The 12,318-nt window shown below is 35.1% G+C and overlaps 1 protein-coding gene across 4 annotated transcripts in view; it reads left to right on the top strand.

Moving 5' to 3' along the window:
• LOC136036999 (prostamide/prostaglandin F synthase-like) overlaps window positions 1-12,318 on the top strand; it is a 71,004-nt gene that overhangs the window by 49,178 nt on the left and 9,508 nt on the right. For 3 of the 4 annotated variants that reach the window (XM_065719400.1, XM_065719399.1, XM_065719401.1), the window contains exon 5: window positions 2,918-3,125. The exons of the other annotated variant lie outside the window; for it this stretch is intronic. In XM_065719400.1, coding sequence (XP_065575472.1) covers window positions 2,918-3,112 — 195 coding nt within the window. In that variant the 3' untranslated portion in view covers window positions 3,113-3,125. Of the gene's footprint in view, window positions 1-2,917; window positions 3,126-12,318 lie in introns of those variants that run through there. 4 annotated transcript variants of the gene reach the window in all.

A 12,318-nucleotide genomic window follows, 5' to 3' on the forward strand; every position in this document is an offset into this window, starting at 1 on the left:
AATTTCTCCAAATTTACTAACTAAGAATCTGAGTTCGCCCAAATGAAAAGCCTTGGCCGTTGCCAGAAAAAGCAATACGCTGAAAAGCTAGACAAGGCTTTTCTTTTACAGTTTTTAGTGTTTTTGTTTCAACTATTTTCACACAATCCTTTTTAAGTGTTCAAAAAAGCAGAAACACCTTTACCAAGACAACTTATAGATTCCTTTTGTCAATTTATATTTTTTGAACCGACCTCAGTTTCAAACTATTCTTCAAATCAAATGACACCGAATCTTCAAAATTATGACTCTTAATTTATTTTAACTTAAAAGCAACGTGTTCTTTGAGACACCGCCTAGTTCCCCTAGTCCCCCTTTTCTTTTTCATTGTTCCCCAAACATTCAAGCGAATTGACAATCCATTTCCTTCACTTGCGTTGACACTGTATAAACTCCAACTTTATCTTATATTTCACTAGATTTAGTCCAGTTTTATATTAAACTTAAAACAGAAAACTAGAAACTGAATTTGACGATCATATTATCAGTTTGAGAGTCTGGGTTTTTAATCAAAAAGCCATTTAGTTATCATCTCGAAACAAAGAATATTTTACCGATTTCCCACAGTCTCCCTAACAATGGATCCGATTTTGGACAATCAACAATCTCCAGCAAAAAAAAAAAAAATCTGCCAGTAACTTTTTTTTTTATCTAAACAGGAGGTAAATTTTAATTTTGGTGAAGCTAGGATAATTTTTTTTATTCCAAAACCGATTTGAATTCGGTTCAGCAGTGGATTTAATAAATAAATAGACAACCTATGTTATCCGAGATGATTTCCTAACTTTACGGCTTGCAAACTTACGTTTTTTAATTTTTATCTATGATAATTGTGAAGGAAACCCGCTTTTGTTTTTGCTAAAAATATATGGACCTAACAACAAGTAAGTCAATAAAATTCTGAAATAGAATCAGTTACTCTCTGCCAAAACCCAATGTCTAAATAAAAGCATGACTATAAGTTAAGAATGACCATCCCAGTAGTGAGGGATTTTCAGGTTTAAACAAACCCATAGCAACTACTCTTTTCTTCCTTAACGATTAAAAATCATGAAGAATTTTAATGGGGATTTCCTCAAGACGCAGGTGTTATTAATTTTTTTTGAAGATGCAAGTGTTTGCTACGTAATAAAGAATGTTTTCTTAAGGATGCAAGTGTTTTTTAGAAAATAGAGTTTTTTCTTTGATTGTTCCGCGAGAGCCAGGAAAAACCATCAGGACCCCCAAGTAGGGACATGGTCCCAATATTTTCCTACATCACACACAAAGCCTTGGTTATCGGTAAATAAATGGTTTTTCCGCTATTTCCACCGAACCGTTATAAAGTCTAGACGTCTTTTTGTTTTCTAGGAACAAAGGTCTGTTATTCTTCTAGAAGGACCAGGTAATTTTCTATTGCTCTTTGGGGGTTATAAAAAACCGCTGCTAGAGGGGAATTCTATCAGTCTTATATTAGATATTGAATGTACATCAAGGATTTATAAAAAGGATATAACCTAAGGATACCAACAGGTGAGCCTCTATATATTAGGGATACCCCATCCCCCCAGAGAAAAGAGGGTAGATTATACTCAAATTTGAGCCGTTATAACTCACTATGTTCGATTACCAAGAAAACTTTCCCCCCTGCTATTACAAGATTCTCTCATTGATAAATTTACCTAATTTTCTCGCAAAATTACACTTATTCTAAATTCTGTCTATTATTCAAAAAGTACATTATGACTGACTTAGCAGACGGGTTAAACACACATCAATTATTATATATCGTGCGTAGGGTGTATTTCCGCTCGGTCTTTATTACCGTGAGCAGGTATCATCTAGCATAGGGTTAAAAATTTGGACGAAAAAGGTAGCATTTAACAATTGCTTTTGTCTGCGAAATTGAAAAATTTTTAAATGCTCACATATGTCCATGAAAAGTAAAACGTATTTTAACCATATCCATCCTTTTTATGAAAACTAATATTCAACGTTCTTATTTGATTAAAATAGGATGTATATTTTTACTTTAGAAAAACTAAAATTTTATTTTTATTAAAGGAAAGTACTGGTTAATACACCCTCCCCCTTACAGGGCAAGAGCATGTGATAAGGAAACATCTAGCCTTCCCGTATAAAATCAGGAGACGACCCCTTCAGCACCCAATCAAAGCAGCAAGAGTTCGGCCCCTTCCGCACTACACGGCTATGATGTGGGGCCTTCTTTACAGACCAACAAAGATGAAGCTACCGATCCGAATTTAAATGTAAATCATAGATATTTTGCGTCAAGTTTAATGTTTTATCGGTAAAAAACTTAGTGCAACTTCAGCACGATGAATCCATTCTTTTAGAGGTTAACAAAAGGAAAATAATTAGGATGTCAGAGACTAGGCTCGATGCCTTTGAGAGAGGATGGAGGAATTTGTCCCATCCTAAAAAAGTTTCTTTTGAGCTTAATAGTGGGGAAACTAGCTGGGTCCTCTCGATAATTTTAAAGATACTCTGAGGAGACCCCTTGGCCCTTAAAGAAATGGCTAAAATAACACTTTTTCGTTTTAATATAGGAAAAATAGCTAGGATCATGCTGGTTCTAAAAAAACATTCTTTTAGCGAATAGTAGTGTTTTACTGTTGAAAGGGAACAACGTTTGGAGAGGGGACCTTGAGGGCATTGCCCAATAGGTTTTTTTTTCAAGAAAGCCTAAGTACATGGACCATATTTTAGTAGAGTTTTACTATTGAAAGGGGGCCTTGTCAAATTGAGGAGCCTAGTCCCTAGATTAATAATGGGTTTCTTTTCAGCTTAATAGTATACTCTTTTCCAACTTAATATTCTTTTTTGCAGCTTAAAATTATAAGTGTTTCAAGGGAATAACAATCGTCACTCTTTTCAGATCGAAACTGAAATGCCAGCATGGATTGATGATTTGCTGACCGATTTCTTCGGGCGCAGAGTGGAACAACCCCTGACAATGGACACAACCTCCCCCTCTATATTTATTTTAAGACTCAAAATTTCAGTGGGGAACTTTGTAATAGCTGAAGCGTCAAGGAGGGAAATTGATCCCTATGTATTGGATAATTTTTGACTATTAAATTATTAGCTGGTAATATGGAATCTCTAAATCTAAGGGGTCACTTTGGGTCAATTTATGGAATAGTTTCTGGTAATTACACCTTTAGGTGATAGTTTGGTCTATTTATGTCTGAAGTGTCACTCTGCCCTCTCAAAAAATTTTCAGACTAATAATGTATTTCTTTTTCAGCCTAATATAAATTCTTTCTCAGGATGAAATCAAAAGTGTTTCAATGGGACAATAAGTTCTTATTATTATTTTTAGTTTCACGTAAAATCATCTCCAGTGGTCTATTTCCTGTATGAGGATAATGAATCGTTAATGGAATTGGAACAGACTCCAAAGAAAAGTGAACGAAATAGGGGATTTTAGTGCAGGGTTAAATCCAAATAGTGCATATCCCCTATTTTGATCTAGACGTGTTTGTGTGGGATTGTTACCTCGATTAGGACTATGAATGGGTTGACCAACTACAAGCAATTGGGGTCGAGAAAGTAATCACCCAACTAAGTGACCGAAATGAGGGGGAATAGGACAAAGTGGAGCGGGTTCACCCTGTATATTATCAGAGTTTATGTAGCTGATTCTACTTTGTGCAATGTTTATGTTTTAGAGCTCATAGAGCCCTTTAATGCTCTTACAAGTGAGAGTATCATACAGATCCAATGGACATAGTCCACTCCTATGCGGGGGAGATTCAGGCCCTTCTAGAAAAACAGTTTCAGGAGACGGTAATAATCATGTTATTACATGATTATACATGGTAATCATGTTATGCTAGGTAATAATCACTTCGGCAATTAGGGGTTAGCAACTTTTCCTAGTTGGTGTATCTATTGTTTATTTCCAGTGTATTTGATGGTAATATCAATTTAGTTCTAGTGGTAAAATATTTAGGGGACTTGTAAGTAATAATCTGCTGTAAGGCAACAGTCGTTTTCAGTGATGAGGGGTTTGCAACTATGCTAGTTGGTGTACCCATTTATTTGTATCCGGTGAACTTGATGCCTATCACGAGAGAGGGACTTATAGGTAAAAATCGGTTCACTTTCGGTGGCAATGAGGGGTTTGCTACTTTTGCTAGTTGGTGTAATTTTATTTGTTTCCGGTTTGTTTGATGGTTAAACCAATTTGGTTCCAGTGGTAAGAAATGTAGGGGACTTATTAGTAATAATCGGCTGTTGGGCAATAATCATCTTCAGCGATGAGGGGTTTGCAACTTTTGCTAGTTGGTGAACCCATTTATTTTTTTCCGGTGAACTTGATGTCTATCACGGGAGAGAGACTTGTAAGTAAGAATTCGTTCGTTTTGGGCCAGAAATTTGTGCAAATTGGTGCACATTGTATTCGCTCTCTTTAAATCCGGCAGAAGTAAGGGTTTACGCAACGGGTACAAACGATAACGTAAAATAATGAAGTAGTTTCGTAATAATTAGTGTCACCTCTGGTATTTTAATCCTGAAATTTACGGATAGCTTTATAATACCAACTAGATTATATAAGATATTGTTCCAAGTTTTCATCCGTCATGATGTCTACGATTGAATAGGATAAAGTTCAACTGGCTGCAAAGTCAATTTAGTCCCTTGTTTCAATATTATTTTGTAGGTGTTATTTTTCCAACGCTCAGGAATGGCCTTTGGTCACTTTATAGCTGATTGCGTTCTTGTTTGAAAATGCTGTTTTAAAATTTTCGATAGGCTGACAACTTCATCATTTAATCGATAATGAAGAAACAAGCACATATGAGAATGTAAAACAATGACATAGTTTCGTAATAACTAATAGAATTTCATCTATGGGATTTTGATCCTGAAAAGCTAGGGATAGCTTTACAATATCAACTAGATTATATAAGATATTGTTCCGAGTTTTCATCCGTCACGATGTCTACGATTGAAAAGGATAAGGTTCAACTGGCTGCAAAGTCAATTTAGTCCCTTCTTTCGATACTATTCTGTTGTTGTTTTTTCAACGCTGAGGAATAGCCTTTGATCATGTGATTACTGATTGATAGTGAAGAAACAAAACCAAAGTGTTGCTCTCGCTAGTAGTCGGCGAAGCCGGACAAAGGCTGCCACAACACTTCACGTTAACCGGGCAACGTAGGTCTAGCTAAAACTACATTCGGATCATTTTTGCGGACCTTCAATGTTTGGCAAAACAACACAACGAAAATAATCCAAATGGTTATAAAATATTTTTGGAAATATCTAAAAATATCTATTTTTGCCATCTGTAGTGTGTGGCAGGAGTCCTATGATAAAATCAAGAATATTACACCAGGCATAAAATTCTTGCGGGGACTTGACACGCTGAATATTATTGAACCAAACTTTTGGTTGATTATTGATGAAGTAGCTGAATTCATTGAAGAACTGTCTCAGGATATTTTACAGTTATTCACGATCTGGTCTTATCCTGAATAAATTTTAATAACCGTTGTTATCCACAATCTCTTTCATAAGAGCAAATGTATAAAAGCTCTTTCTTTGAATTGTACTTACTATATCGTCTATAGGGTTTTTCTTGATTCAAGTTCTCTTATAACTTTAAACAAATAAACATATCCCGGCGAACCTAAATTTTTACTCTCATCATAAAATCAAGCTACAAATAAATTTATGGTCATTTTCTATTGTATTTCAATCAAAACACGCCCGAAGATCTACTTGCGGTCACTGAAATTTTTGACAATGAAATTACCGTATATCTACCCATAAACAGTAAAAAGGTTCATCAGTTGGCATCAAAGCACTGTAGAAACTATATGAAAACAGACACTTATTTTCCATCCTAGGTAGTTCAAAACCGTGGCTTAGGAAAGCTACGCTCAAACATGGTATTGACAATTGGCCATGACTTTCACTTTTGTCACAACTATTCCTTTTTTTAATTCAAAAATCAACGGATGAATTCATTAATCTTCTATGTGAGCTTTGTTTAAATTAAACAGAATGCAATGTTCAACTGCCAGAAGGAGTTAAGCAGCAGACAAAGCAACATCGTTTTCTTTTATAAGAAAACGGCTTGTTCAAGCCAGTGGTAGTTTCTTTTCATTGTTACTGCCAATAATCGCGGGACTTTTAAACACTATTCTGTAGAAAAAGGCTAAGCCTTGCAAATTGGCGTCAATAGAACTCTCTCTTTCACCAAAACAGCACTTTGAAGATAACCGTGATAACTTTATTAACAATGAAACTATTTGTGACGATGAAAAGTTTGTTTCAAAATGTCCTTCGAAGTGTTGACAAGCATAAACCCTAACGTGAAAGACTGCTCAGAGTAAATGTCTGATCAGTTTCAACTTCAAAATTCTGAAAATTCAAAATCACCATCAGCACCACAGCCACCACTAAAACAGGAAGAATATTTGTCTAAAGTTTTATCAAGTGCTGTAGACCTAATGCCCCGTTAATATCTCTAGCAGAGTAAACGAAACTTAACCTATCTTGCTGGACATTAACATGCACAAATGAATGACAAAAAGAGTGGGTTTTATACTCCATAGCAATATTAATAATTTGATATTTTGGATTTGGCATTAGATTTGATTTCAAATCGTAAAACACTTGAATCATTTGATAGACATTTGTATAAACTTTTAATGTCATACTTTCAACTTTCAACTTTCCAAATCAACTTTCCAAAAAGTCTTATTGGTAATCAACATATTTTAAATCGATTAAGGGAATATGGTTAAATATCAAAAGATGTTTTAAAATCGTTTTCAGAAAATAAAAGTACGCCAAGTGGGGTTGATGATTTAAAAAGTATCAAACGAAGGTGTCTTAATATCAGTGCATCACCTATTAGTATTAAAAAGGGTAGTGGACAATTCACATCACGTTTACGTTCAAAATGGTGAAATGGGAAGTTCAGGTCCTCCCTCCACTACACTTGCCCGAGTTTCAGTAATTCAAAGGAAGTTAGCGACAGAGTATTTACAGAATTAACCCAGCTAGTCTCTTCATCGAAACCATAGATTTTGTGGTAGCCACTATCGAAAAACTAAAGCCTTTTTCCCATTACAGATATTACAGGCAGATGTCTTGACTCTATATTAGGTTCAGAGACGTCAGAATATCCAGTAAAATATATTTTACTCGCCATCAGTGTTTTTAGTCGCTATACATATGCCTTTCTATTGCGTTCAAAGAGAGATGAAGTTGTTAGAGCTCTTGAATAGGTCTTTGAGCAGGATTCTTATAGAAAAACTAGCTGTTGGGGTGGCGCTTCGCGCCACCCCAACACCTAGTTGGTGGGGGCGCTTCGCGCCCCCCTGAGCCCCCAGCGCGCGTAAGTCGTTACGCGCCATATTAGTTACGCGCCATTGTAGTTGTGTCCCTGTATCCCACCTGTGAGTATAGATATATATGTTTTTAACTACGTAAATCTTGCGAACATACAACATTCTTCGATGTCCCATTGTCTGTGCATATAAAACGATTGTCAGGTTTACCGACTCTTGGACATGCAACATAAAATTGTCCATGGGAAAAACAATCCGTATTCAGATCTATACCTCATTATTCTAATGATTGCCCTTGAGCTTTGTTGATGGTGACTGCTAATCGACTATTCCCTGTGTCCCGGTCGTCATTTATATTCCCAGTATCCCGGTCGTCATTTGTGTCCCAGTGTCCCAGTCTGTAATTTCTCTTTGAGCGTCCCATTCGTCATTTATATTCCCTGTGTCCCGGTCGTCATTTGTGTCCCGGTGTCCCGGTCTGTAATTTATCTTTGAGTGTCCCTGTCGTCATTTATATCTCCCGGTCGTTATTTGTGTCCCAGTGTCCCAGTCTGTAATTTCTCTTTGAGTGTCCCGGTCGTCATTTATATTCCCTGTGTCCCGGCTTTTAGTTTTCTTTTTCTCCTTTATTTTTCAGTGTTTTTCCTTTTATTAGTTTTTTTCTTTTTCAGTTTTTATTTTTTTTTAGTTTTTATTAGTTTTTATTTTTTTTCTTTTTAGTTTTTTTGTAGTTTTTACCTTTTTTAGTTTTTTTTTAGTTTTTTTTCTTTTTTGTTTTTAGTTTTTTACCTTTTTTTGTTTTTTTTTAGTTTTTTAGCTTTTTTAGTTTTTGTAGTATTTTCTTTTTTGTTTTTTTGTAGTTTTTACCTTTTTTAGTTTTTTTCTTCTTTTGTATTAATGCTAAAGCCAAGGTTCAAACCTGGAGCCTCTCGGAGCTTGAACCTGAAACGTAACGCTTTACCAACTTAGCCACTTCGGCTTGAATACATTCGTTTTAAGCAGCTTCCTCGGGTGTTGCCATTGTAGGTTCTTCAGTCATTTTACAATTAGAAATTTCTCTTTCAACGATCTTCTTACAATTAAAAATTTGTCTTTGAACGATATTCTTAAATACCTGTGTCCTGGTCGTCATTTATATTCCCTGTGTCCCGGTCGTCATTTGTGTCCCGGTCTGTAATTTCTCTTTGAGTGTTTTTTCTTTTTAGTTTTTTACCTTTTTTCATTTTCTTTTCGTTCTTTATTTTTCAGCGTCACTATGAAATACATATCGCCGAACCTTTGTTTTTTTTTTAACTAAAATCTGGTAGGCATTGATGACCTTATCCAAGTCAAAATCCCAAACCCAATCATCATCGCTATCATTTTCAGTTTTGATATGTTTTGACTCTCGCTGTCCAGGTGGATTTTCATCTAACTGCGCGGTTTTGCGTTCTTTAGCCGCAAGCCTGTTTTCTCGCTGTTCTTGTGATATCTCGGCACGCTTTCTTTTCTTACTTTCTCTATCAGCCGCAAGTTTTTTTGGCATAGACTCTTGGAGCAGCTTCCTCGGCTGTTGCCATTGTAGGTTCTTCAGTCATTTTACAATTAAACATTTTTCCGTCCACGATCTTCTTACAATTAAAAATTTGCCTTTGAACAATTTTCTTAAATACTTTTATTGACGTCATCGTCATAACAAACATGACGACATGATGACATGACGTCACTCGACAGACCCACAGACAAACAACTTATTTTTATATGCATAGATATAAACGGACTAGGGAGTGAATCTATTAATCCAAATGTAAAAAAGTTTTGATTTAAATATAATACAATACTCTATCGTAGTCATATTCCAATAAACGCTGCAATGGCTGAACGATTCATAACAACAATTCAAATTTTAATTTTGAGATATTGTAAATTGAAAACTACTGCTGTTTTTATTCAAGCTTTAGATAACATCAAGTTGATTTATAATAAACACCCTCCTCGATCCCTGTCCAATCATTTTTCTCCTTGAAGTTCATATAAGTAACAATACACTTGACATTTTTCTTGAAAAATATTTCGATGAAAGAAAGCAATTGAAAAATAAGAAATTTAATGTTGGTGATATAGTTCTAAAAAATCAAACAATCAGTATTTTTGAAAACAGAAACTACCTGTGGTGCACTGAACTTTTTAAAGTGTCAAAAGTCTTAGAAACTAAACCCTTAACGTATCGTCTACGTGATATGAAAGATGATAAGATTCTTAGCGGCTTTTACGAGTATCAATTACAAAAATTTAGAAACAATGGAATGTAGCAAGTTGAAAAGATATTAAAGTGTCAAACTCGCAAGGGTGATAGACAGATGCTTGCTCTTTTGCCTGAATACATCTGATTTTGATTCTTGGATTGCTACTGAATACTTTCACAATACCTAACGACTTCTGTGTGACATTCATGTCTAGTGTCTCTGATCTACTCTACAATGATTTGAATCAAACAAGTGAATTTTGGACAAAACCCTCCCCCGCCATCAAATTTTAGAGAAACCATGAATTTGCTCTGGTTGATTGTATTCTTAAAAATATGTATAATATCCTGAAACAAGATAGCACTTATGATGCAAGAGCTAGACCACATGATTGTGATTACCACGATAATAAAGATGATAACGATGATCACACATTATCGAAGAAAGGATAGAATCAGTTAATTTTGGCGAATGTGTCCATTCATCATATTACCATACAAACAATATAATCTAATAGAAGAATCTTCACACGCAAAAATGGTGCCTTTTACTTTAACTATTTAATGGAAGAGGGCAAGATCTACATTAGTTCTCCCATTGACAATGACAACATTATTCACAAGGATAATCTGAAACATGTCTTCAGTATCAATGTTAATAAAATCAATGGTAGAAGTGCTGGAAGCACCAAGGGCTTGTATCGTAGTATCTTTGGAGACTTTGGACTTTGATTCTCATCAGACCATTGTATATTTCTTTACGCGTCCTTTGTTGAGACATTGAGAGTCTGTAACACCAATGTCCACTTCATACGTGCTCCTGAGCGAAAAACCCACTCAGGAACACATTCACCACTGCAATATAAAACACCTTGTATGTGTTCCAGTATACACTTCACATTTGAAACTCTTTCAGTTAGCATTAAGAAGTGAATAAGGTGATCGTCTAGCAATAACAAAAGATTTGGCAGTGACTAAATATCACTTTGACCTATTCAGTGAGACGATTAAAAAGAAAAATCGTTTGTCCTTATATTGATTGGTATGTCGCTAATCTAGACCTCAACAATTGGGTCATAGTGGGGTCGTTCTTCAATATCCGCTTACGGTCTTGGCAATTGGTTTGCTAATTTGTTTCACTATCGAGTACCCCTTGCTAAAAATATTTTGTTCGTTGATTTTTCACCCTCTACAATACAAGATTAGAGCTCTGGGAAATATTTTAAAGACTATGTTGCACAAAATCTATCAGTCATCAGTCTCAACTCGGTCCGGAAGCGAAAAATATTGCTCTTGTCAAAAAAGCAACAGAAACCAAGAGTAAAAATTATTGAATCAAAAAAGGATTTTTTCAGCAAATAAAGAATCTCATCCTTCAGTCACCTCATCTCTTAATCTTTTCAATGCGGATATCATTGATGTGAGCATAAAACATGGTTACTATACACAATTTTATTCGCAACAACCACTCTCTGAAAACTTACATTTTCAAATTTATTCCTGTGAAGACCTATTTCGTAGATTTGACTTCCACATTTATAGATTTGCTCATGATTAACAAATAATCTAAAAATGAAAAACTAAGTACAGCCGTGGGGTTATCCTATGATGTTTTTGTATTGCACAATTTGCTTTGACAAATAATTGTCTAAATAAATGGAACGTTTTTAAGCACAAACAACAATCTTTCAAACTATGCTAGTTACACACAATGCCTGTTTACGACTATAATGCTTCATAAGCTATTGAGAGACTTGGCTATTGGACAAGAATATAAAACGGACACTGACACTTGCAATATACTTAGAGTTGCGAAAACTAAAGATTTATGCTTGGTTGGGAAAATAAATCATGAAATATTTATATACCTTAATATATAGCCTTCAATGTTAAGATTGATATAAAGGTACAATTTGCACGGTCCCATTTTTTTGCAAAAAGTACTTGGTACTACACCCGATGTAACAGTCTCTCTTACCTCGCCAATACTCCATGTGCGAAAACAACAGGCTATGAGTTCTGCTACATACAATACAAATGCATACAATCACGAAATACAATCATGAGTCAACGAAATATTAATACGGGTTTAAATACATACACCAAGTCGTCATATATCAATGATTGAAATTCCTTCAAAACTCGCTTTGGTTTTTTTTAAAAGTCCTAGTGTCATAGAATCATAGACAAAATCTCCATATAAATTTGGAATTTTTGGACTTTCATCTCTTGTATGTAAACTAAATGGAATTCTACTCTACAATACATTTTCAGATAAATCCCATAGCACCCTATACGAATGGACAATGCCATCCCTAGTTCGAGATCCAAATGATATCATAGTTCTGAATTTATATGGTAATCAATATATGAATACTGTTCAAACAGACACAGTATTTTTAGATTTTACTTTTGCTGAGCCGTTGGAGGAGAGTATAGCATTAGTCTGGCTAAATTACTTTGGAACTTATTGAGAAATTACCCCTGATGGTAGTGTTTTATTAGACTTGGCACCAGAAACACTAATCAAATAATCAATGAATTCAAATTGAATCCCTACATGTCCAAATGTATATCCTATTGCACACCTTCGGATTTGCTCAACCATATCCAAAGCGTCATCAATACTCTTAGCTTTGTTAGTAGCAGTCTATAAAGTGTAAAGACAGGACATTTTCTATGCATATTTCAAACATCGAAGAATACTGAATTTTTCGATTCCCTTGGCCTACCGTTCGCATT

The sequence above is a fragment of the Artemia franciscana genome, chromosome 16 (assembly GCF_032884065.1).
Source record: "Artemia franciscana chromosome 16, ASM3288406v1, whole genome shotgun sequence".
Classification (NCBI taxonomy): Eukaryota; Metazoa; Arthropoda; class Branchiopoda; order Anostraca; family Artemiidae; genus Artemia; species Artemia franciscana.